Source organism: Plectropomus leopardus, chromosome 9, assembly GCF_008729295.1.
Source record: "Plectropomus leopardus isolate mb chromosome 9, YSFRI_Pleo_2.0, whole genome shotgun sequence".
NCBI lineage: Eukaryota > Metazoa > Chordata > Actinopteri > Perciformes > Serranidae > Plectropomus > Plectropomus leopardus.
Window position 1 is genome coordinate 24,869,091 of NC_056471.1, and position 27,952 is coordinate 24,897,042.

Consider the following 27,952-nt stretch of genomic DNA (forward strand, 5'->3'; position numbering starts at 1 on the left):
CCCCAGTTATGGGAACATAGCTGCTGCTGGTGTGAGGAAGCTAATCTTGGAGCTATCACAACACATGATGCAACCAGAAATGTGTCACTTGAATATGACCAATAGCAGCCTACCTGGAAATGGGTTATCAGCCAGTAGATTATTGTGAGTGATTGCGCCACACCCTGAACCCTCAGCTGTGACCGAGTGTGATTTACAGCTTCTATGACAGATATAATTTTTGTAAAAGGCTTAAGTGTCATTGGCTCCGTCTTCCTCTGCACTGGATGTCTTTGTTCAGTGGGCAGGAAGCAGCTAATTCAAGCGATGACAGAAAGGTCATAGACGGTTGAGTTTCCTTTCAGCCCCTCGAAGGGAACTTATTGCAAATAGTAGCCTTCATATAATTTAGTGATTAAAGATGACCTGAAAGGTGTTAATTTACAGCGCTTATTCTAATATAGAGCTGAAATACAGCACTATGTCGTTAGAAAGTCTAAAGGGTATATGTCAATATGTCCATTTGTGAAATGCAAGTTTGCACCTCTATATCTAAAGATATATAAAGAGCTAATTCCCAAATGCCATTATAAAATCATATGATTTTTAAGTAATGTGTAAGATTTAGGGGGATTTAGATGCATCTAGCAGTGAAGATATTAGACTGAAACTAGCTGAGGGTCTTGGAACTGCTGATTTAAACTAGCAAAAACAATGAATAAAGCAGTTTAACATTAAAAATAACAGTGTTTTACGAGGGTTCTTGTCGTGGAGGGGCTGCAAACTATGGTGGCTGATGCCAAAACAAGGATTTCCCTATCTAGCAGCAGTTTTAGTATGTCGGACCAGGTGATTAAAACCTGTAAAATCAATTAATAAATCCATTTCATGTATTTTTTTCTTATTGCTTAAGATTCAGAAATTCAGGAGGTTTTTACTGGAAGCTGAACTGTTCTCAGAAGTCTCCTCCTCTCCAAAACAAATGGCTCAGGTGATTAAAACCAGTGAAAACAATCAGTGTTTCTCCTCTGTTTGGCACTTCACAGACTAGCCACTAGCCCAGCACTTTGAGAATTCGTGCTTACAAATTTTCTCTCTTTATCTAGGATCCAGACATTTAACTGGGAGCCGAATTATCCACAGAGGTCTCTTCCTCTCCAGAACAAATGAAACAATTATTAAAATGGGTAAAAACACTGAATAAAGTAGTTTCATGTACAAATTATTCTTTCTTTGATGCCGTTGGGCATGTCAGACAGGCTGTTCGCCCAGCATCTGAAAATGTGACCTCACCTTTTTTTCTGTGAAAACTTAAAAGGTTAGACGTTCAGGAGGTTTCTTACCGGAAGCTGGATCATCTGTATTTTTTAAAATGATGAAAACACTGAATAAAACATTTTAGCAAAAAAAACCAACAACAGTGGGCTGCAAACTACGGTGGCCAAAGCAAAAAATGCAAATGGCATCTATCTAGAGCCTGTGATTGGTTTGTCTGCTCTGAGCTATGAGGGAAACATAGCATTGAAACATACCGATTGTCGTAGACTAGGACCCGCTCCCTATAAAAATATAAGTGGCTCGTTCTGAGGTAACAGAAAGTAGCAAGTAGACCACAGCTCATAATGGGTTCTATCTCAGAGTACTTTTTACAGTGTTTCATAGTGAAGTATGAGCACAGACTAGTTAATAATATGCAAGGACATGGTGTTTGTATTCAACTTATAAACAATAGAAATCACAAATATAACGGCCATTTACAAGATATAAACCTCTAAACACAAATTACTCTTTTGAGATAAAATCATTTGAAGAACGCTCAGTTGATTTTGCTGCTGACAGAATGTGCCCACTGCTGTGCATTATTCAATATTTTCATCACATAAATACTGTAAAATGAAGGTTTGAAGCTTTGAAGCAAATATGTGTTGACAGCTTTTTCCTTTCCCTTCATTCCCTCCTGATATGTGCCTGTATGGCTAAACGTATAATTATCTTTGGGCCTACATTACCATCAGACTGTATGTATTGATTGAATGGGGTTTTAGTGGATTCATGGTGTATATTTATGAGGATTTCGCCTGCATAAAGCATGTTCTTTCTCATATTTTCCAACACCCGTGCAGAGAAGTCTTAGTTCATGCATTCATTGAAATTCCTCCACTGTCCTTGATATTTTTCATTGTCATAGCAGTCAAATCCGCTGAGCTGCATGGGCAAATAAGCACAGAGTTTTCTACAGGAAGTTATGTAGAAAAACAAATCAAATTCACCCAATGACATGTTAATATTTCATGTCTTTGAATGGACCTTTATCTTCTTCAGATGGATGAACACACAGTAATCTACGTGTGTTCCTTCATGGCTGGCTGGACTGCGTCTCTCTACCATGTCTCTCTCCCTCGACTACAGTCTTCCAGATGCATGAGTTCACCTGCTAATGTGTGCCAATTTTCTGCTGTTAAACTTGCTCATATGTTCATACAAGATTCAACCATCTCTGTATTTACACAGATAATTTACTCTAAAAGAAAGCAAACAAAGGATGCTCTCGAAAACATGTTGCAATGTAGAATTATAAATCATTTAAACAAGGATAGAGAAATACAGAGACTCTGGTGTAATGAAATAATGAACTGAGACTTGTTCCTTCAACACGTTCCAGAGCTGACGTGATTTGTCGTGTGAACAAAAACAACATTCAGTTCTCAGTTTTGGAAAAGATACACATCGGTATAAACCACTCCAAACATGATTACAGAAAATGGATCCTGAAATGACTCTTGAGTCCCATATTGGTCATTAAAATAATGAAAAATTCATGTTTTGGTTTGTTGATTTCATGTGATGTCATCACAGTACTTCATGATCTAGTTATCAGATTGAAAGGTTGTGTGGTAGTCATGTAGTCCTTACTTGTTTTTTTGTTTTTTTCACAAAATGTTTCATAAAGTGTTGACAAATTGTGCCAAAGTTCCATGACAATCCTCAGAAACAGAAACTATCATTTACAATGATCTAAATTCAGAAAAGCAGAAAATACTCATAGTTAACAACCTGGTAACACCAAATGTTTTGCATTTCGTGTGTAGCAGTGTGAGGCGGTTGGCATAGGAGGCGGCACCTTTAAGCTGGGAGCCATGGTACTCTGCCAGGAAACTCTGGACTCTTCACTCTGAGTTATGAGTGAGTTGCTGCTCTGCTTGAAGGAGTTCAAGTATCTCCGGGTCTTGTTCATGAGTGAGAGTAAGATGTTCAAAATTGAAAGGTGAATATGATCGGACAGAACAAGACTGTCATGGTCCAGAGATCTTGATTTACCAGTCGATTAATGTTCCTACCTCCACTTATGTGGGTGAAAGTATACTGAAGTTCTTGCTGGTGCTACTAACCCAACCTTCATCACTTCATATTGTTGTTCTCTTTACCTTAGCTTCATGCATCCATTCATTTTTAATATCTGTATGTATAATGTAGAGAGAAATGACAAACATTTGACACCGTGTTCAACAAATGATTTACTAAATGGTGAGTGCCATTAAAAAAAAAAGTGTGAATATTGACAAACATTTTGTTTTGTTTTATATAAGAGGAAATTTGAACAGTTTACAAGTCTCTTTTGGGGACATTGGGCACATATCAAAGTGGTTTTCTAAGAGTGAAATGAATAATTTTCCCAATAAAAACTCTCCATATTATGCAAATGCATTTTTTCCCAAAACTAAGTGTTGTAGTTTAACCAACAGGAGACCACTGATATGTGAAATCATTTCTGGGACACTACACTGTATAATAGGGATGTTATTGAATATTTTTTCCAATGCAAAATCACCCAAATTATGTAAAAGCCTTTCTTTTCCCTAACTAAACTTTGCTTTATAGCCAACAGGAGATTATTGATTCATAAAGTGACTTTTGGGACACTACAAAGAGAAGTTACTGAATATTTTTGTAGGATCTCTTTTCTGTGTCCAACTTAGTAGACAGTTCCTGCACTCTTCTTTCAGGTGGCTGCACATACAGAGCAGTGCTATTGACCAGCTCAGAGGAGGCCTTGCTTTGATAAAAATTAGGTTGTGCCTTGTTGTCTACCTTAACTGGAAAGAGGCATCATATGTGCACTACCATTTTGCTCATCAGTTACTGATCCAGGAAGTTTGAACTTGTCATATCACTTCAACTTTACCGAAATTGTTTAGGCAGGCAGCTGCTGTCCCGTCCTTCCAGTTCACTGTACCAGTAATGATTCTTTTACTGATGTGTAGTAGACCTTTGGTAGTGACCAAAGAAAAAAATAATATGAATACAGGTGACCAAAAAATTTGTTTCCTTGGCAGGGTGTCTTTGCTCACTCTTGGAGATTTTAGTAAGAAGGTCAAACATTGACGGGAGCTTGTTTCAATGCTCCTTCATGTTGAAAGTGAGCTGGGATGGTTCGGGCATCTGATGAGGATGCCTCATGGACACCTCCCTTTAGAGGTTCTCCAGACACTGCCAACTGGGCAGAGGCACCAGGCCAGACCCAGAGCATGCTGGAGGGATAACATATCCCATCTGGTCTTGAAATGCCCCGGCGTCCCCCAGGAGTGGCTGGGTAGGGAGAAGGGTGTCTGGGCTACCTTTCTGATCTCGCTGTGACCCAGACTTAGATAAGTGATGGCAAGATGGATGGAAACTCAATTGATTCTCAGAGCAGCTGGTGATTACTGATGTGTAGATTAAGTAATCAACAAGCTGTTTCAGCTCTAGTCCTTATAGTCAAATCATATTATATTACTAACACAAAGATATGTTTATGTATTGCACAAGGAAATATCTTTTAATAGACCACCATAACTGAAAGCTACAGAAAGGTAGTCATAAAGGAGGGATACTCTCTCTGTTATGAATATTTATTTTTCTATATATCTACAGAGCCAGGTCAGAGCCATTAGAAGTCAAACACATTGTCACTTGTCCTTTGACTCTGCCTCTTCATATATTTTCTTTTACCTCCCTGCTCTTTCTTAGCCACACCAGCACTGTGGCTTGGTGGGAGTGTGCATTGTCCTCGTCTTTGGACCAGACAGAAACATCTCAACATCTATGAGATGGATTGCAATGAAACTTTGTACACATGGTCCTTAAATCAGGGATGCTCTACTTGCTTTGTGTTGGGGCTACTATTGCAGAATAAGAGGAGGGCAGCAGCCCCATACATATTTTTAGGATTTTAGGATGTTGCTAGGATTTTAGGACATTTTCTTTTTAGGATTTAAGGATGTTTGGGGGATTTTAGGATTTTTCTAGGATTTTCAGCACATTTATAGGGTTTTATGATGTTTCTGGAATTTTAGGACATTTCCAAGATTTTAGAATACTTTTAGGACTTCAGGATGTTTCTGGGATTTTAGGACATTTCTAGCATTTTAGGGTGTTTCTAGGATTTTAAGACATCTTTTGGACTTTAGGGCATGTCTAGGATTTTGGGCATTTAAAGGATTTTAGGACGATGGGATTGGCATTTGTGAAATACTGTCCTGATTGATTGCCTTGGAATTTGATACATGATAGATCCATATCCCCATAATGACGAAGCGTAATAACTTGATCCACATATATTTCATCATCAGGCATCATCAGGTCACATGCATAATGTAAGTAACTGCAGGGGATAAAAATAAGCCTGAGAGCTGCCAGCATGGCTGTTATCGTTGTTTATCCCTGTGTCTTCCAGGAAAAACAAAGACAAGGTATGGCTGTGAGAGCACTGTATATGTTTTAAATGATTTTTTAAAAATTGCACATTGGTGTTTGTAGTCTGGCATTGACTCGTCTTACTGATAAAAGGGGGTATCATATTCAGCAGACATTATTCTTTGTTGTCCATGGATCTCTCCCCATTAGCCAGTTTAGATCCATTACTACTACATGGTGTTTTTCAGTGATTGGTGGTTCAAGTGGGTTTCTTTACTGGTCATGTCTCTCTGTATTGAGTTCAGTGTGTCTCCCTCCTGTACATGCTGGTCTGTTTCTGCTTGCATGCAGAAATATAGTGCTGCTAGAGTTGGAGCAAGTTTGTAAAAAAGAATGAAGAGATAATTTCAGCATCCAAATGTGCAAAACTGATACTGACTCAAGGATGTAATTTCTCACTGAATATATCCCATTTTGTTGTGTAGGATTTTTGTTCCATGTTTTCAGGTTGCATTCAATATTCATAAATGCTGATTAAATTTTTCAGACTTACATCTAATATTGATTATTTCTTTATGTTGTATTTTTTCTCCCAAATTTCCATAAAGTAGGACAATCAGTGCTCCACCTAGCTTAATCTTGGCAAGGTGCTGGAAACATCAGTGAGTCCTAAAAGAAAATTTTGCACACTTTTGACCAATTTCTCTTAAATCCTCGCCTCGCTCTCTCTTTGGTTATCAGACCACAAAAGAGACAAGAATTATCTGTCCAGCCACCTAAAGGTCCTTTCGCCTCACTCCTCACCACTGTGGACTACTTTGTAGGAGGAGAGCGGGCAGCAGCTCTGAAATGTGTAGCGTCAGCTACAGAAAGTTTGCTGATCTGGTGGGGAGTTGAGGCTGTTCAGTTCCCCGGAGCCAGGATTTGTGTGGGCTAGATTTGGGTTGCTGTAGCTGCTGATTGGGGGTCTGTCTCCAGAGCTGCTGCCAGCTCTCCTCACAACGAGGTGGTCTGCAGTGGCGTGGTGTGAGGCGGAGGAACACTGTGAGTCAAGTCTCGAGCTAATGCTACATCACATGAAATTAAAGCTGCACCCATGATCCTCTAGCTCGGGTTAGCAGAAGCAGAAAGTGCTTTGTTTCATTTATTGTCACATGCTTTTTTTGACTCTTTTTGATGAGTCTGTCTTTCATTTTTTTAATGCTCTGCAGTGCAGGCAGTTGATTACAATATTGTTATAGCAACTTTGTCTGAACGATTGTGCACTTTCACTACAGGATTCAGCATGCACATCTGAATTTATAAAACAGCCAATAGGACCTGTGATTTGCCAAAGTCTCACATCAGGGGCAACATTTTCTAAATCCTGACAACAGAGACAAGGAGGTGCAGACGTTTGCTGTTGTAACAGTCCACTTGGATCATAATATACTCAAAGTTCATTATGAGATTTTTTTTACACAATAACACCTGAATAAACGTGCCTACCCCAGAGAACTTTTGACATACAAAAAATAAAATGCAAATGATTGAGGTATGTTTCCATTATTGGAGGCAGAGTCTCAATTTAAAATGTGTGAGAGCTATATTAGAGAGCACATTAAAGCAAATGAAATGAGTCTTTACGCTGCTGCATTAATTATTCATCAAATGTGCTATTTCACAATTTTCAACACAAAACGTTTGCAGCCTCAAGGAACCCCATACTGTTTATGGGACAGTGAGGAATTTCAGTGAGGACGTGTCATTTATAGTCAGCAGTATAATTTCATGCATCATACTGTGTGTGGTATAAAAACACTTGGATGGAACCACCACTCTGAAAATTACTAATCGCTGATAATACCTCTGCAGAAATGTTTGCACTGGGTCTGGCTTTACACTACCATGACCTTTTCTTGCTCCCTTTTAGAGTGTTTGTGCTTCCTTCCAGAACATGTCTGCCCACCTCCAGTCACAGTGGCACTACCATGCAGTGTAGGCAATCCAGGTTAAGGCCTTTGGAGAAAAAATGCACATATCCATCTGCCCAGACACAGATGGAGAGAGGAAATACAGATTGTAGCTGTGTGAAAACACGTCCACACAATGCACCACAAACCTGCACAAACATACCAGAGTACAGCTAGAAAACAACAACTCTACAGAGGTTGTCTGGAGTGGAAAGGGGTTGCTGTTTGATGTAAGACACATCAGGGTGGGGCGCACATCGCTACATGTTTTGAGGCCCAGAATTTCTAGCAGCACCTCTGTGTACAAACCTACTCTGTCTTCCTTTCCCTGTTTCGCAAACTCTGATCTTTTTGCCCTCTTGTTTCCATTCTTTGTGCTTTTGAATGTCTCCGATAAAACGTTGACAAAGATCAGCTCGTAGACTGACAGCGGTAATATCAAATCAGCAACTGAAGATTAACTGACACTTTGCTCGGTTTGTCATGCGGCACCAGAGAGAATGAGGGAGAGAAGTCCCAGACAGATGGATGTTGATGGGCTGCAGACATTTCAGGAAAGAGAGACTGATGCAGTCGGTGAAAGGGTGTGCGTAGGTATGTTTGATGTAACCCCAGACAGTTGCATTGCTCAGACAGCAGAGAGGTGGAGGACTTTTTGGGGGAGAAATTTTGGCACAGGCTCAAGCACGCGTGAATACCTGCATTAGTATTCACTTAGTATGCACTGTCGGAGGAAGGCTTTGATAAGAATTCTGTTTTCCAAAAAGGAAAGCAACAGAGTTAATTTGAAGAACTGTGTTTACAAGAGGGACTGAAGGTAAACAGACTCTAGATTAGAGCACCACTGCTCTCAGGTGATGCTTACAACAAAAATACCTGCAAAGATGATTTCATTGTACTTAGATTTGCTCATTTTCTAATGATCAGTGTGTTTATGCTCTAAATGTGAAGTCAAGTGACGCAGCTGGGATGGTGTTTATGCGAATCAGGTGGCGTGGTACAATTTTGGTAATCATTTTGGCATGAAATTGCGCTTGTGTTTCTGCCTGCTGAGACTACCTCTTATCTCAAAGGCAAAAAAGTGTTCTTTTTTGTTTGTTTCATGGCTGTAATTAGAGGAGGTGCACACATGAATGTCTCAGATCCCCTTTCTTCAGTCTTTCTAATCTCACTTTGAAAGAAAGTTGCTTTAACATTCGGTCTATCAACAGAAAAATAATCAGCAAAAATTTAGAATATCGATCACAGGGTAACCAGTAATTTTGCAGATCTATTTCAGTTTACAGGTGTTGGGGAGCACCACTGCTTATGTTAAAAATAAGTTAGAAAGCCATTTGTGGCTCAAGAGGGAGCTGTATGAAATCTGATAAACTGATTGATTTATGGGTCTGAAGAGAAACAAAACCTCTACAGAGGTTGTCTAGAGTGGCAAGGGGTTGAGAAAATGTGTGTTTGTTGAGAAAGAAGTGAGGTTACCAGAAGCCTGTAGCCCACTTCACATCTCTCCTTGAGAATCAAGGCCACGGTACTACTTACATCTCAGACATACGCAGTGTTTCATTAGTAGTTCCACTTGCCCTCCTTCACTTCCCCTCAGCCCTTGGTATTACGTAACAGCTGGCTTCGCTTGAACTGAAACACACCTGCCCTTGTTCACTTTCAACTCGACTATCGCGGATTGACCGCCAGTTGCAGCATTAGCACTGCTTTTTACAAACCATCACAAAGACATATAAATAAATAAATGAATAAATACCTGCAGACTCCTTTATCTGCGCTAAAGGCATCCTCTGCAGATAAATGCAATAGTAAACCTTGTAAATAGTACAAGGTTTCCCACACGTACCTTTCTTTTTGCAGCCCACCAAGATTTAAGCATCTGGCAGCACATATCGATTTTACTTGGAGGTAGACCGTTTATAAGGAGCGTTGTTGGAATGCATATACCATTTGCTTATTCATCGCACCACACTCTGGAGAGGCATAGCGTACCCTGGGCACAGAAAAGGCAGCAGAACATCAGGCGCAGTGAAAGTGCTTTCTGTCACTTGTCAGCTGCTCCTTTATTGATTTGATCAGCTCTGACAAATCAGTTATCCTCAAACTGCTGCTGAGGAAAAAACAGCAACCCATAAAGAGTTAACCCTGCACTGCGTGCGACACACAACAGTGTCCGAATTGAGAGAGGGGACACAGAATAATCAAGAAAGGGATACGCACACAAGATTTTGTTTGTTGTCAGCTACTGCCACACATTGATTCTTATTCTGTTTTAAACACTGCAGTACCTGACACTCCTTTAATCTGTGCTGTACTTTTTATTGTTCAGTGCAAAGCTTTTTCAAGCAAAAAAATCAGTTATAAGTATTTGCTGTTTTTCCGTATATTATGTGATTGTAAACGGAATATCATTGGGTTTATCAGAAAAAAATCAATTCAGTGACTTCTTTCTGCCTCAAGGATGAAGGAACAAGCCCAAATGATTAACCAATTAATTAAAAAGATAATCTGCAGATTTATGGATAATGAAATGAATCATTAGTTGCAGCCATAATACATTTTTCATGTAGTACACGTTTAACATAAACATCAAAATGAAAATTTGTGAATAACTCTGTATGTAAATGTTCCCAAATATGAATGTAACCCTTCCACTTGAGTTTGAAAAAAAAAACAACTGCAGGAAACATAAAGCAGTTTAAAAAAAAAAAACATTTAAATGAAGCTACAAAGTTGTTACTTAAATGCATTTACATCATAGTCTTCCAAAATAACTTAATTTTACATAAACTGCAACATGCAGAAAACATGGAGGATCTGCTCCTCCCAGACACAGACATGAGCAGTTTCTCTCAGGAGAAGCTGGCTGGATTCTGCATTTAGCCCATTAAGAAACTATCTGTTGCTTTTAAAGTGGACTAGAGGAGCAGAGTGGCCAATATTGAACGTTGCTCCCACTCCACCAGGAATACTAATCGTTTCATCCTACTTTAAGTGTAAACTGTCCAGGGTTGTCACGATACTAAAGTTTCTTACTCGATACCGATACCCAGAATAATACTCTAAATTTGATACCATTTTCAATACCACTGGGGGGGGGGGCCGGGCAATGCTCGTATCGACACTATTGCAAATGAGTATCATATCCAGTACTTCTAATATCCATTAGTACCTGAGTGTTGATTTTTTTTTTTTTTTTTTTTACAACCCTTTAACTGTCCCAGACTCCTTTCCAGGCTACCCTGCACTGTGACAACATTATACTTGTGTCTTTAGTTGCCTACATTGCAAAAATAAATGTATAGCTGTTGTCTTTTTACTCCCTTGCTGTAAAAAAATATGACTTCATTGTAACTATTAGCTCTAACAGACAAACATGTTGTTGTTGACTAATGCTTCACAGTTTGAACCCCTGGTCCTTTAATTTGCTGTTATTCCCTTACATTTGAGGAGTCTGCAGTTTGATTTATATACAGGTGTAAAGAAAAGCCTTATTACTGTTTCTGAAACCATTCATTCTCTGCTGTATTGTTTATCTAGAAAGTCTGCCAGCTGAAAGTGCACTAGCATGCATGGATGGATGGATGGATGGATGGATAGATGGATGTATAGATAGATAGATGAAGGTGCTCTCATAAAAACATGCCACATATGAACAGTGATAGCAGAGAAATGCGGTGAAACACAAAGAAACCATGCAGAGAAAGGCTCCATCAGTCCTTGTCTAACAGTGAATGGGGAAGAGGCTCAGCTGAATGAAGGCAGCTATTAAAATCCCTTGTAAACACATTATGGGCCTGGTCTTGTCAATATATGGAATGAGACATAACAGTGATATAGAGGCTGAGCTGCATCCATAAAAGCATGAAGCCAATCTCGTGTCCGTGTATGTATGCACCTTTCTGTGAATTCTGATGTGCAGTAGTTACACAGAAGAAAGGGGATGGAGAGGATGGGACAGAGCACAAGTAAACATGTGATCTACAAAGAAAAATAAAAATGCCTTAAGGTCAGTTGTCAGAACAAAAATAAATTCAAATTTTTCTCAATTTACATTAGCACTGTATTTTTGTTCATAATTGGACGAATACAAATGAGTGCATTATGAGTTGAGGCTTGTAATCTGTATTTCAGAAAAAATGTTGCCACATTTGCAGCAAAGTGTAAATGTGGATCATCACAATTCACAACCAGAGGCTATGAAAGAGAAAGTATTTAACTTTTGCATGGGAAACAGCCACGACACGAACAGGACATTTAAAGTTACTGATAAAATATAATGAAATTAAGTTATTTGTAAACTATGTTTGTCAAGGGAAGGACGAAAAAAAAAGTTTCTGTGTATGTTAGAGACTTTGACAAAATTTGAGTTGCACCAAATCTAGTCATCTCCTGTACCGTTTTTTGACACCCAGCGATGGTGTGTCAATGTGCGGTTATCACATGCATCATCTCTGTTCAAAATTAACTTCCATTTACACAGCAGATGTACAGTTTTGACTCGTTCAATGCATAAAGTCTTTCTCAAAATAAACTTACAGCAAAGGTGAAAAAACGTAATTATTAGGTGTAATTTGGCTAGGTTTAGAAAAAACATTGTGGTTTTGCTTACAATAGGTGCAGTTGTCACTAACGTAATGTAACATCACATACATCATGTGACATATGTCACCAGCATAGCATGCTACACCATACTAGGACGCACTGGCATGCTATGTTGTTATTAAGGAGACTTAATTTTGACTGTTGTTTCACATGGGACATGAGCAGCCTCTGGGTGAAAGTCTGGCATTGCTCCGCCGCACTATGTGGACTTTCTCACTCTTTATATTATAGTAGTTGCCTGGAAAGTCAGAAAATGCTGCTTCTGGATGCCTCTCATACCGCAGCTTGGGGTGCCTCCGTGTGTTGGCTTCTGACCCTCAGGGCCACTGATCAAGCGTTGTGGTTGCTTTGCAAGATGATACTGGTACACTAGATAAAGCTCCACATATGCCTTTGTTAAAGGCACTAAACAGAGAATTGGGAAGAAAACACAAATGAGCAGCAGATCATTTGACAGAGCGGCTCTAACTACATAACAAAAATAGGTGATTTAAACATTAATGCTCCAAAGGGCACTTTTTGAACAAGATTTTCACCTGGATTATTATTATGGAGCCCCAGAGATAGATGTTGTTGTCTAAAGGAAGCTGAGAGATCACATTTGAATGAATAATTTTGACCTTTCATTACAACTCCACAATCATGTTAATTATGCTAATTTCTTAATGAAAAATGCAAAGATACGTTATCCGTCTAGTGATTGTCATATCATTATCTGAGATTCTGTGAGGGTCAAAAATTATATCAGTCACTTTCTCATTGTTAAATGAAAATAACAACAAACTCACAACAACAGAAAAGCACGCTTGGAGGTTAACAGGACGACATCTGAGTTTGATACCTGAAATTGCGTCTCAATCACCTCCTGTGAGCGATCAATAAAACTGACAGAGAGAGAAGAATACACTCCACCTTATTCAGGTCTGTTGTTTGTCATTGAGAAAAAGAGAGATGCAGAAACAGGTGTGAATTAGGAGTTGATATATTTGTCTGTTAACATTAGTATGTAACTCGTGTCTTCCAGCCCCCCAGAATTTGTTTGGAAATAACTTCTCCATTATTGTTCTGAACGATATTCAAGGATGTGACCTAGTGCTGTATTCTGTGTCACACTATTGAGTCTGTCTAAGGAACAAAGTAATGTAAGGTGAAAATTAGAGTATTTATAGAGGAGAACATGGGCTCAGAACCATTAGGCAGATTTTGGTTGATTTGCATTAAAGTCCAGACTCTTTTATATTTCGATGAGTCATATTATGAGCCTGTCTGTGTCTACCCACATTAATAACACATTTGAGGTAAGATTTTGAAACTCACGCCAGCATCTCAGGACAGACATATTTTATTAGAATTCAGAGCCTCTTTGGCGCTTTCCAAGTTTTTTCTTTGTTACTCATTATAGCTCATCTTCTGGCTGTCTGTCATGTTTTTAAGGAACTTTTTTGGACATTACTGGTAGGGAAATGTCAACTCTTTCTAATAAGTTGGACTTTTAATCAGATATCTTCAGAAACTTCATCTCAGATGCTATTTATCTTTGTTTTAATTTTCTTCTTTCAATAATCTTAATCTAATCAACAAAATAAATGATATAGCATAATATGCAGCGATAGATGTTATTTTATCGTCAGACGATATTTTTCATCATATCACACAGTCCTAGTTGCAAGTCAAGTCTAAAGTCATTCAATTTGTCTGACTGGAGTCCACACCTTTGGTATCTGGCAACGAGGCAACCACTCTATTAAGTTCAATCTGGTTGCAAGCTGACATAAACTGTTTCAATAACATGAACAACCACAATGTCAGGAGGTCAGTTTATGAAAGGCAAAAATTGCAGCATGCGGGACATTTGATGACTCAGTGATATTGATCTGACAGCTCTGTCACATCCCTGCAGATATGGTCAAATAATGGTTGTTTTCTACTATGTGGAAGCAAAATCTCTTCAGCTGTAACACACCTTTAAGATACAGATCGCTGTGTTTGACGACAGCTGATTGTTCACTGCGGTGTCGTTGAATCTTACATGGTACTTGTTGTCAAATTTCAGGGCTCAACGCTCTGCCCTTTGACCCGACGACCAACAACGACCCTCTCCACTTCAACAGCTCCAACGGGCCGCTCATGTCAGAGTGTCCATCCCTGGAAAACACGGTCGAAAACGGCAAGAAAAGGAAAAGACCCAGTTTGCCTCCAGGTAATACAGAAACATCATGACACTAAAGAATAAAGAAACCTGTCCTCTTTGGCTTTTCAGAAATGCTCCAGTACTATCAGGTATTGTGCTACACTGGCCCTACCTGGTGTTACTGTGGCTCACTTTGTCTGGTCGGATGTTTCCTGATGGAATTTAATTTAAATGCAACCTGCATCAAATAACTGCTGGTGGGAGATAACTATAATCCTGTTATTTTGAGACAGTCTGAAAGAGGTAGCCTTGTTTGGTCTTTGCTGTTTTTGATTAGTTCATTGTAGCCTGCAGCGCTGCTTGTCTGGACCGTTTGGAGGTCACCCGGCTAAAACCAGGAAGCTGAATGGCAAAGATTTAACATCCGCCTGCCTCTCACCATGCCAACAGTCCCACCAATCAAAAACCCCACATGCCCCCAGCTCTCCTACACCTACTGACCTGTTATACCTGAAATACCGTGTCTGTTTGCGCACATGCACGCACTGTGGGCTGTGCCTGCGTGTGTGCAAAAGCTCACCCAATGAGCCTAATTTTAATCAGGGCCAGTGCGCTGTCTAATTAAAGGAGGGCTTTCAAATTAATTGCATTATGAGCAGTAGAAAGAAGAGGGCCCTTAAGACAGAGAGGTGTTGCTCCATGTTTTCATCTGTTGGGGTGACACTAATTGGTCTGGATTTACAATCTGGCAGAGATACACAGGGGCTCCAAATTAACTAATATCAGTACTTGCAGGGCGCAGCTAAACTTGCTGGTGGTGCTCATAGTCAAAAGTGGCCTGTGGAACCTCGCGCTCGCCGGCTAAATGGCTCATTTTTCTCCTGCCAAAGACAGTCGCCGACAATTCCATCAAAGACCTATGTGTGCTTTGTGCTGCTATGGATTTTATTCCCAGAGGTAGACATAAGGTGGTCCACCTGGGAAGAATCTGCACATGACACACCTTCTTTTCACTCTCACTGGTGGTTAGTGTTACCAATTATGCAAGGTAAATAATGTTTCTCCCCAGCCAACAACAGGGTCAACCCTGCGAGTGCCGTCCTTTTAAATCTTGAACAAACAAACGTCTAGGCAGCTAAGATTGCTTTTCAATTCAAAATATATCTTGTTTCTCCATAATGATAAAAAGAAGCTATAATATAATATCAACTATATTGCTACACATGTTGAGGGAGATCCATGCCCACCACCCAGTGGATACTGGGATTTGCTCTGGCCTACTTTGACATACAAGCAGTTCAGAATTAAAAACAAAGATGAATAGGTGAACTAAAAAGACAATTTTAACATTACTAACTGCATTAAGCAGTGGTCTAGTCAAGACCATCTAAACTGAGATCAAATCATTACCAAGACCCGAAAGTATCGAGACTGAGTCAAGACCAGACCAGTGCGACTCCCACACTGCATGACACACTTACGATAAAATGTGGAGCATGTAAACCATAGGAAACAGTCAAATAAATCTGAAAGATTTACATTCTCATCAAAACAGGCAGAGAAATCAAATAGAAAATTCTCTTTATTCACCTCTTTTCTCACCATACTGTTTATGTATGCATTTATATGTTTTTTAGAGAAAGGTCTTGACAAAATAATAAAAAGACATTGCAGAGGTGAATTTTATGTATGTAGATTTTTCTCTGAGAGCTAACAAATACAAATGCCATGACGCTGTAATCAACTCAACCATCATTATTATATACTTTTTAAACAGGAAAAACTCTTTGTCCGAACTGTAAAAATACGATTAAGTCCTATTAACTACTATCAACTTGTCTCTTTTAACTTTTACTTTTTAAAGTAGTTTGTTTTGATTTTGTGACCTGTAAATCTTCACCTTGTTAACTTGCTGCAGGAGTGCACACATTTTGAAATCACTGTAAAAACTAATGTAGACGTTATGTGTAGAAATATGGTCCTGCCTGGCACGTCTGCAGCTCCTCTTCGTCTTTTACCATTTTTTGTGTAGGACTTCAGTCACTTGTTTCTCAGATACTAGGCTGCTCCCTTCCATCCTGGTGTAGCTATTTTCATTTTTTCACACTCAGATAAAACATCCAATGGTGCCTTAAGACAAGTAAACTCAGCTTTTTCTCAGTTTTTATCATTTTTGCCTTTTTGTTCCAATTTCCTCTCCTTCCCACATTTAGTCCCTGCTTCATTCCGAAATCTGAATTTGGAGGACATGTACACCTGCTGCAACAAGTCTATTAGAAATAAGCGAAAGGAAAGGTGCAGCAGGCCTGTTAGAAAAGCAACCTCTGTGACAGTTGCTTCAATGGGCATAAAAAGCAGAGTCCTGGAGTTACAGCACTGCATGACTCACCACATTGTGTGTGTAAAGAAAAACAGATGAGCTTAGCATGGTTTTCACATTTTATTTTTCCTTTTATTTGTAGACAGCATCTTGTTATTTATCAGCCACAGTGTCCTTTGGAAAAGTTCACTTTAGAGCTGCCGCTGACTTTTTCTCAAAACCACAAACAGACAGCTGGAAATAAATAAGGTCCATTTTGTATATGTGTGTGGCTTCAGTGAAAAGATTTGTGTGTGTGTGTGTGTGTGTGTGTGTGTGTGTGTGTGTGTGTGTGTGGTCTACTCAGATTAAAGCCTGTCAGAAAGCCTTAAGATCAAAGCCTTTGTGGAGCTCAAATCTGATCTGTCACTGGAAAAGCCACCCAGTTTTTTTCCTTTCCATCTAAGAGATAGAGGGCGAAGTCACTTATCCATTATTTTTCCTTCTGTCAGTTAGTCAAGTCAGGAACACCATTATAATACACTATTATAATACAGGTGCCATTAAAGCAGGATAAGAGCCCTCCTGTCATGGTGAGACCTCTCACTGCAGTTCCTCTGTATTTACTCGCAACTTCATAGAAAACCAACAGGAAACCTTGAAGGAAAAATTGTCAAAGAAATGGATTTTATGCATTTAATGTAAAGCATATTTAGTTTACCTATAAGAAATTGTGCCATATAAATAATGACGCCCTGCTTTGCCTGCAAAAATGAAAAATAAGGGTGATAACTAAACAAAACAACACTCCTACTACAAATATTGAGTCGTGCATTAGTTTGATTTTCATACATTTTGTGATCATGCTGTACTCAGCAAGCTTGTTTACTTGATTTATTGCACTGGCTTCTAGTTGAATTTGATGCACAAGTTTACATTTCTGTGACATCTAAAGTTAGTTTTTATGGCATATCGACATTTAGAAGGTGTGTTGTGTACTTCATATTTTGCTTACGTTGTTATAAGACCGCTAAAGGGCCACTAGTCCCTTCTTTGCGCTGACATTGCATTTTTATACAGAACCGAACAACGCTGGTTTCATGCCACTCCAGTGTGTGATTCTAGACAGCATGCCAGCGTCGCATAAACAATGGAGGCATGATGGGTTGGACATGTAGGACAACAGTGTCTGTTCTGGTGTGACATACAACAAACATGTCTGCAGCACTTTCTAAACAACAATAATGGCTTTAACATGGCACTAAAAATCATTTACCTTCTGTTATATGGCAGCTGATTATGCCTTCCACACAGAGTAGCTGCTTTTTAGCTGCTAACTGCTGCTAGCTACTGAGTAGCACACAAAACACGCCGTCAAAATGTCACACCTGTCCTGGCCATGGTCCCGTCCTGCCAACTGTCCTGTTTATACAGACAGTTTTCTGCGCTGTTAATACTCTCTGTGCCGGCTTAAAATCAGGACAACTCTGTCCTCGCACTCCCTAATCTTTAAAATGGATATTCCACAAACCAATAGGTGATGAAATAGTGATAAAAATACCATCATATGAACAGAAGCTTTAAGAATGTGATTCAAGCTCTGTTAAATTGGTGAACATTATTAGTGTTTTTTCAGTGACATATGAATGTATTAGTTTGGTAATGCGGCGCTCATTTTTGCAGCCTGACATCCTTGTTGCATTTACCATCAACCAGGTATTTTTTTAAAACTGGTACGGCAGTGTTGAGTGCCAATCCTGTAGGCAAGCAACTACGGCCTGTCTGAATACAGGTTTCCTAAATCCTGTGTTGCTGCTATATCTTTGCTTGTGCTGCTGTTTGGCTGTGGTGTCACTACAGCAGCTTTTGAATTGAAATGCTCCCAAAAGTTTAGTTTCTGGTGTTTTTACCACCTGATTCTGCTAATCTGTGTCCTTTCTTTTTGCTCCAATTTCAACTTGGAAGGTCAATGCACAGCATCACTTAATGCGACAGTGATAAATGTACATGGACTTGTTTACTATATAATACTTCCACTTGTGAAATAAGGTTTTGAAGCAAAGAATATAAGTCTTAAAATAAAAAAATGTTTTTATTTGAATAACTTTTTTTTTTTTTTTTTTTTTGAGTAATCGTTTCTGCCCTAAACCACATGTTGTTGCACAGCACATGGTGCCTGTGTAGAAAACCCGTGTTTAAAGCTAATAATAGCCCATTAACAACTGAATTCTACAGAGCATTGTTCCATCAGGCTAATGAGCACGGCCCAGTCATGGCAGATCAATGATTACAGATGATTAGTGTTTCCTTGTGCCGGCTATGAGTCCACTGTCTTTCAGTTGTAGCTGCTTGCTAACTTGAGGCCCCTCCCTGAAGGCCTGGCAGTTAAATGATGGAGGTCTCCAACAGCTGGAGCTTTGGATTTACTGGCTTAGGGGGTGTGATTCTGTCTGGCTGTGGGTCGTCTCCAGCTTCAGTCAGATCCTCCAGCCCTCTGAGGACGACTGATGGAGTAGCGACTCATTAGCAGCCATGTGGATTTAGTCTCGTTAAGGGACCCTAATGGATAGATTTATCTCGTTACATTTGGCACTTCATTAGATACACATACTGAAGGACAAAGGCATGTGGTTCTGTTGAAACACACACACACACACACCATATGATGGACTTGTAGTTTTCACATACTGTTATTCATTAAGGCGGCATAATTACCCAGACTAATGTACTCAGAGAGAGTATTTGTGATCTAACACACTGAGACAAATATCCAAACACACAGAAAAAAATAAGAAAGCCAGCTTATCAAAATTCTCCGGTATGAGATGTCCGTGAAATCTCCTCACCTCCTCAACACAGGATGTTAAATTGTTGCTTTAGCTAAAAGCTAACATTGGCATGCTAACATGCTAATATTTTACCATGTTCATAAGTCTTGTCTTATATTGTTAGCATGCTAATATTGGCACTAAAACAAAGTGTAACACTGGGTATGATGGACATGTCATTAGTTTTGCATGTATTTGGTCATAAACCAAAATGTTGGACAAATGGAAATTTTGACCTTATGATGGCATTAGATGAGTGTTAAGGGGTTGTCAAACTTACTACAGTTCATCATGTAGGGGCCATGAATGTCTCTACCAAATTTCATGCCATCCCATCTAATTGTTGTAAAGACCTCTCACTTGAAACAGCAAATGTCAACGTCATGGCATTAGATGAAAAAGTCAGATGATCACCAAGGTCACTAGGATTTACCCTCTAGGAACCATGAATATGTGCACTTAACTTTATGATAATCCATTTAATTGTTGTTAAGATGTTTCAGGTTGGACCAAGTGGACTCACCAACCGACACTGATATTCTTTGAGCCGCGCAAGCATGAAGCCCTTACCCTTGTTATTATTATTATTATTATTACTTTTCTTGTACTTTTGCACTAATTTCTTGCTTATTTTGGGGTCATATCTTCTTTGGTTTCTCATTGGCTTCTTCCCATGCTTTTGAAAGAAATCGAGACAATTTGCTCATGTTTTAAAGTGTTAAAACTGTTACAGTCCCCTAGCACCATCTTTTAACCATTTTTCAAAATGTGGTTTCTCTTCAGCATAGACGAGGCTAAAGTTGACTGAACATCTGCAGTGTTTCAAGCGTGCTCAGCTGGTATTAGAGTGCAGAGAAAAAAGGGGGCAACTTAGGAGAAGAAATAGCTAAAAGCTGCATAGGTGTATGTCTCAACCATGGAACACCAATTGTTATCATATTTAATAGTAAAATATTTTGAATTCTGAATATTCAATAGCTAGAAAGTATCTAATGAAAGTACTGTACATGCTTTATTAATAGAATGCTTTGTATTGTTGGGTCAGTGACTCAAAAACATTATCATCATCTTGGTCTCAAAATCTATCGGTGGTTCATCTATACAGAAGTTAAATACTTCATTTTTCATTATTCACTCCTGTGCTTTCCCTCACCAGCGTCTCCTCTCAAACAGAGCATAACAAAGACTGCCGGAGGGCGCCTGCACAAACTGCTTGAATTTTCCTTTTTTATTAGTATCAGCATTTTACAGCAGTCCAGGGTGGACCGCTCTTTGCAGTTCTGTTGTGATTAAACAAAAGAAAGTAAGCAGACTGAGCAGTTATTAAACTGCTGGATTAGATCAATGGTAGTTACACGTGGTGATGTTTTGGTTAGCTTTACAGATCAACACCTGTCTTATTACACCAGAAGCAGTTCAGTGCACACCCCAGTACTGTGCTTTTAATTTGAAAATACTGCTTGATCGAAACCTCAGACTGCTGTCTTTGTTGAGAAGTCCCTTTTATAATGAGCCTGTTTCCATGACAGTATTAAACTGGAACACATTTGAAACAGTGGAGCTACTATATTTAAACCACAATTCAGGCTATTACTGCAGTTTATTCAGCCTGCAACCAAAAAAAAAAATCTACTGTCAGTCACATGTTGTAAAGAAGAAAGAGCTAAAATAAGAGGGGATTTTGAGGAAGGCTGACTTAATTGTTGATGTGCATTTAAGAAAAGACTTTCAAAAAGGTTTCTTTTTGTTGTGTATTCACTGGTCAGCAGTTTTAGCATTGCAGTGTTTCAGTTTTTCTTGATGGCTAAAACACGCTTGATGAAAATGTGATTTGCTTGATCTTCATCATCGCTGTAGCACAGCAGAAGTCTTCTCTGCAAATGTGTTAACACTTTTTCAAACCACACATTTTGCACACTGTTTTTCATAACAGTTAACACAGATCTCACAGAAAGATCCAAATCTCTATTGGATAAACTGTGTTAGAGAAAAAGAAAACAGAAAAAGACTTTGAGATAAAATTACTATATATACTCTGTAAGATGCATTAATCTATAACAATGCATCAGTTATTATAAGCTGATCACGTTTTAAATGAAAAACCAGAATCTACACAGGAGAGATATTCAATTTTGACAAAATCAAAGACATATACAACATGAATTAAAGCAGAAAGGCACACATAGGTGCTTAAAATTTCACCAAAATGCAGGAAATTTAGTGTTTAATGCTCAAAATTTTCTGCCAGAGGACCCAAAATCCCCTTGTTTTATACATGCTGTTGTCCCCCTTCCAAATATTGAAACAAAACCTACACACTTGATCAAAAAGACAAGTAATTATCAATACATCTGTTCTATTACAGAAGTAAAAATATTCTATAACAATAATACAGTTAACATTTGATGTAACTGTAAACAATTGAATGTGTCTGTGAAGACTTGGACTGTCCCCCAGCCACATCTTTTAACCATCATCAAAATTTAGTTTTCTTTCCAACATAGACAAGCCACGAACCGTATGGAAGAATAACAGAAAAGGGAAAAACTGGCTGAGGTTCTGCTGTGATTCAAGCTTGCTCAACTATCATTGGAGGATGGAGCGAAAAAAGGCGGGGCTTAGTAACGGGTAGTTGTTCAAAGCTCTAGAGTTGTAGCTGTATTTATAAATGTTAAATTTTGGATGCACTTTAGTATCTCTAGTTTAATAAAGCAGTAAAATCAAGCTGTGCTACATGAAGTTAACACAAACCATCTATTCGTCAACACCTGCACATTCTGTTCCCACTCTGCAGATAACCTGTTTTTACTCGAGAGATAGCATGCAATTATCTGCGTCAAATCATTAAAAGCTCATTCCTCTGTTTGTGAAAGGCAGAATTAACAATATTTTTCAAACTGCACTGGGAGAGAAACGTAATGGTCTATTTTGCGAGTGGTGGCTACAAAATTGCTAAGTGTATGTTGTGGGAATCTGAGGCTGTCAAGAGAGTCTCTAATTTGTGTTTATATGCTTCAAAGTCACAGATGCACTTTAATTGCATATTGAAGAAATTCAGCTTTCAGTGTCTTTTTCTTTTAGCAGGATTTGTTAGATTGTTGTGTTCATCAAGTGTGTGACCCAGACAAAAAAATCATGGAGATTACTGTTGGCAGCTTCCTAAATTAACTTTATTATTTTTCACCTTCACTGCATTTCAAACATTACATAGTAAATATAAGAAACTTTTCGGTATATTCAATGCACCGTGTACATACCAGGGCTGCATTTTTGTAAAATATTTTTACAGCCATTAATTTCAAAGAAAGTAGTCATTTCGAAAGCAATGAAATGTCAAAAAAATAAAAAATATATAATAATAATAGAAAATGGCCATCCCTATTTCAGAAATATCTAAAAGTGAGGTCTTCATGAAGTATTCAGATTGTTATGTTCAACCAACAGTCCAAACAATCAAATAAATGGAAATTACAGTGACATGAATATGAATGAAACAACAGCAGCAAAACATAACATTTTACAAGAATAAATGACTTCAGACACTGGTCGGCTGTCTGGATTATTATTACATTTTCTGCTCTCTATCCAATATAACAATTGACTAATCATTTCAGCATGAACAAAAACAAATCTGACTATGACAGCTGCTTTACATTACATGTGTAATTTGACACTGCTGTTATGTGACATTTCAAACTCTAATTTTGCTGTTTCTTCCCACTTTCTAATGTTAATTTTCAGATTACATGGTCCTCTTTGATTTGACATTATTTATCTTCCTCACTAAACATTAAAACTGCACAGTCATCAAAGGGAAACTGGTGTTTGTCATTGTTAGACAATATGGAGACATTTTTTTTGTCCAGTATGTCATGTCCACACACTCATTTACCCGGCGTGTGGTCCCTCTGCTCTGACATCCTAAAAAAGCAGCACTGCGTAAGCCAATCTGACCGCATCTAATTTCACTTTCTCCTAATCCTCTTCAGCTACTCTGTGTCCACATGACATTATAACAACCTCATTTTAGAGACACGTGCTCAAGACCAAAATCACGACAAAAACCTAAAAACAAAACAATATTGCTAATACAAAGCTACAAAAAAATGTTTATCCATATCACCTTTTAGCAGGACAACTTAACTTGTTGGTGACACTGGTAACAACTGATTGGTGCAAAATCAAAACCGTGGTGACCTTACAAGCACAAAACAAAACAATAATAAGCCGTGGTGGAGTAACTAAACTTCAAAAAAACTTTTTTTTTCAGCTGGAAACCAATGTAAGTGGATATTTAGTATAGGACTGTTGACGGATTCAGGTCAAAATCTTGGCATTTTAGCAAAAAATATTTGTGCTTTATACTTTTAAAACAAGCAGCATTGACAGACTTCTTCCTTCACTCCTGTCATAACAACTACGGCCTCTAGAGGCCTTTGGCACTTCTGGGACATTTGCTGACATGACTCATGCTGTTGTTCTTCTCCCAAAAACCTCTCACCATATACAAAAAGAAACACAATTAAATGCGTTCCACTGACAAACAAACAGACTTTCACCGTCTTTGCTTAATAAACACTTGCTTTAAGCCTTTCCTAATCAAACCGATTTGCTGCATTTGAACTTGGAAAGCAGGTTGGGTTGATTTTAATTAGAGGACGAGGCATTATGTGGCAGTCAGGCTGCAGTGTTGTGACTGATTCATTCAATAACTACACTTTTAGCTGAATAACATTAATTGGTGGAGAAAAATAATTGTCATCCAGAGCCACATAAAAAGTACTGATTAATAAGTCCTTTAATTTCTTTAACATTTTCTAAACGCTGTGAAGTCATTACAGCACACAGAAAGTACAGATTTATTTTCCCTTTCCGGAGGTGTAGCGGGGGTCATTGTGGGATATGCATGTAAACCATGTAGGTTAAAGAATACTTCTTTAATATAGTAAAAGTTATTCCAACCATCCATCATGTCCTGAGTAAACAGTCCTGTGGCACTGCAAGCAGCAAAAATGAAGAGCCATAAAATATTTGTAAATCCTATGTCACCGATTTTGGCAGGCAAGAGTAGCTTTAAAGCATCAAAATTAATGGCCAGCACATAAAGATTTCTTTTTCTAACCCTGGGAGATGTATGACTGTGTCAGTGTCGTGTGTGTTTGTGTTTGTGTGTGTGTGTGTGTGTGTGTGTGTGTGTGTGTGGTGAATGTCCTGACGGCTGCACGTGGATTCAGCTGGAGATCTACAGCCGTCTGTGTGACAGGCGACGCACAGTGACACGCAGTACTGACATGCAGCACTGACACTGATGGATGTGAGAAACAGAATGACACACAGAGTTTCACAGATAAAAACATTTCAGCGCTGTGCTGTTGTGATCTCTCTCCAAGTCCTTCGCCCGGTCTGCTTTTGTATCACAATCGCAAAAACAAAACAGGAACTCAGCTGTTGTATTCGACTGGAGTGATGATCAAGGGGGCTGAATTTTTTCCGTTGTCGTTGGCACAGGGGCTGAAGAACGGAAAGAGCTTCTCTGTGAAGTTGCATTCGATGAAGGAGAAAATGCATGCCCGGGTGCCTGCGTCATAGAAAAATACTTGACCTGCATCATAATCAACAAACACCCCGACCTTTTGAGGCATCTCCCTGACATGGATGTCAGTAGCAGGGCCGGCGTTGGCTGTGAGCTCATTTCCTTTCCTCAGCCAAATAGTCCAGTATCCATTCTTGGGGCTTAATCTTATATCGCCCTTCCTGTTAATGGACTCATTCGCAACTCCTAAGTCCCAGTTTGTTTTGTCTTTAACCTGGACTTCATAGTAGAATTTTCCATTTGAGAAACCCTCTTTTGCAAGGACATTAAGGACATGCTCAAATCTCTCTGGTTTGTTTGGAACATTCCTCTTTTTGTCTCCATGCATGACTTGTTTCCCATCTGGAGAAACAAGAAGCTGAGGGTTTGCCGTTTCAGCATCTAAAGTCACATCCACTGCATGTCGCTGCATTTCCTTTAAGTCGGGATCACACAGCATCCTTATTTCTCTCTGAACTGTTGTCTTAAACACATCTAAGGCTCCCTGCACAGTGAACTCATCACTGTTAACGGACACATCAGACCAGTCCTTAACTTCAGGAGGAATGATGGTGAGAGTCAGGAAACTCTCAAGGAACAGAAAGGCATCTCTGGTGTGTGAGACCTCATTTAGCTTCAAGTTTTTCCGTTTTATTTGCACAATTTCCCCCTCCAGTTCTTCGATGAAGCCTTTAGTCTGTGCTTCAATTTTCCTCTGCTTCATCTCTATCACCTCCATCAGCTCAGCCTGGCTTCTCTTGACGTAGTCAACCATAGCGGTCATCACATTTGCATTGTATGCCTTCGCCTTCGCTGCATTTTTCCTGCTAGCCTCCGCTGAGAGTTCAAAGTCATGAATCTTCTGCTGACGCGCCTGGATCATCTCATCCGTGCTTTTCTTCTCTATTCCCAGCTGGGTCTTCCTCATTTGAGCCTCCTCCTCCAAACTCACCGTCTTATGGTTTACATGTTCATAATTTTTACAGGAAACACATAAAAACGTTTGATCCACCCTGCAGAACAACTCCAAAGGCTCGTCATGCATCTTGCACACTCTGCTCTCCAGGTTCTCAGCCGGGTCAATCAGCTTGTGTTTTGTCATGGCTTGAATCTTCCGATGACGCTCCAGGTGTTTGTCACAGTAAGACGAGAAACAAACCAAGCAGGACTTGGTGGCCGGGAGCTTCACCGCCTCTGTGCACATATCACAGAGCACGTCTCCATTTCCGGCTTTTTCAGGGGTACCGCTAGATTTCTTCTGAACGGCTGCCTTAAACTTTGCTGCGATCTCAGCGATGAAAGTGTTAACCCGAAGCTTTTGCCTCTCGAAGAATTTCTCATTACAAATCGGACACTGGATTACAGTAGGGTTTTTATCCCAGTGTTCTTTGATGCAGTCGTGACAGAAGTTGTGCCCACAGGGAATAGTCACCGGTTTATTGAACACATCCAGACAGATGGAGCACAGGAGATTATCCTCCGCCATTAGACTACAAGCAGCAGCAGCCATGTCTGGAAAATATCAGGTGAAATAATGAAATTAGATAAGAGTGCAAATACATGCAAATAAGGACTTGTATAACACAGTATAAAAGCTATGTCTAGCAAATAGAAAATACAGCACAGCACATTTATTTTTGAACTTTTTGTTTAGTGTTTCTCTTTTTTAAAACCTTTTTATTCAGTGTTTCCATATAGCAAATTCAAATATAGATAACAGGAAGGTGCAAATATAAGAACTAGCTCTCACGAAGGTCTAAAATATGAAAACAAGCTAACAATAAGGTGCAAAAAGAGAACAAAAAATAACAAACAGCAAGGTGCAAATAGGTGCAACCAGTGTATGTGATATAGATTGCCCGAGAGATGATGTCTTTCTGTAGGCCAACCAAAGATAGCATCTTCCTGGTACCCTCATCAAAAGTTCTGTGATTTTTCCTTTTTTGATCATTGCAGAAAATAAACTCTGTAGTAAACAAATGTTTATGATACTCACATGTTTTGTTCAGCAAGAAAATCTTCACAAATGAACACCACTTTCAGGATTTTTGAAGTCTAAATGCAGTCACGAAAAGTATATTAAAGTATGTATACTGAAGCATGTTTGGCTCTGAATAAGCTACTCCACGGTCACGTCACCACCACCACGAGGCTGTAAAGCCACTATGGTGTGGCTCAATGTGATGACTTTCTGTAGTCTCATTTAGCCACTTGTTTAATGCGTTTTTAAGACACATACAGGCTTCAAAATTAAGTGTAGTATTTACATTTTGTGTTGTTGAACAAAACATGAACGTCTCTTAAGCTTTTGTCAACCACAGACCCTATTTCAAGCTTCTAACCTAAAACCCATTCAAAAAAACATTGACTTTAAAACTAGGGAACTGGAGGTGCTGAAATACAAACTGATTTCTGGGAATAGCTATCATTTCTGGTGTTCTCATCATTTCTGTACACAATGACACAAGCAAGTTACCAGTATGAATGATAAATAAGTTTGATCATTTATGAATATGTTTGTACAGAGCCATAACTGAGGTAGTTGGTTAAATAGAGCCAGAGTCCGAGGTTCATACAGAATGTACAGTATGTAGAGCACTTGGAGCAGTAAAGTGTCTGGATTTAATATCACTGAAATGAACTGGTTCTAAAGACTGCAAACATGAAAAACTGCAACTTTACCTTGTGAATGGAGGGTTTTCTAAGTCTTTCAGATCTGTAACAGAAAGTAAAAGCCTGCGTCTCTTGTGCTCCTTTTAGTTTCTCTTTCACTGGAGATGGCAGAGTGCCTGGCCCCTCCCATTTCCTCATCTAACTGGAGCAAGTTAACCCCTTACAGGCAGCAATACACAAGTGACCCAGGCCTTTTCTGTCTTATCCACTAAAGCTTGGTCATAAATCTAAAATGTGTCC

The 27,952-nt window shown here is 39.1% G+C and overlaps 2 protein-coding genes across 2 annotated transcripts in view; one reads left to right on the plus strand and one right to left on the minus strand.

Annotated features, from left to right (window-relative positions):
* LOC121948060 (ecto-NOX disulfide-thiol exchanger 2-like) overlaps nucleotides 1-27,952 on the plus strand; it is a 218,132-nt gene that overhangs the window by 53,735 nt on the left and 136,445 nt on the right. Inside the window, exon 2 of the mRNA XM_042493314.1 lies at nucleotides 14,263-14,409. Within this exon, the coding sequence (XP_042349248.1) occupies nucleotides 14,263-14,409 (147 nt within the window). The remainder of the gene's footprint in view (nucleotides 1-14,262; nucleotides 14,410-27,952) is intronic.
* Nucleotides 22,624-27,795, minus strand: LOC121948061 (E3 ubiquitin-protein ligase TRIM21-like). Its single transcript, XM_042493315.1, has 2 exons — nucleotides 27,722-27,795; nucleotides 22,624-26,551 (listed from the first exon to the last, which is right to left on the minus strand). The coding sequence occupies exon 2, from the start codon at nucleotides 26,547-26,549 to the stop codon at nucleotides 24,909-24,911; it is 1,641 nt and encodes a 546-aa protein (XP_042349249.1). The 5' UTR covers nucleotides 26,550-26,551; nucleotides 27,722-27,795; the 3' UTR covers nucleotides 22,624-24,908.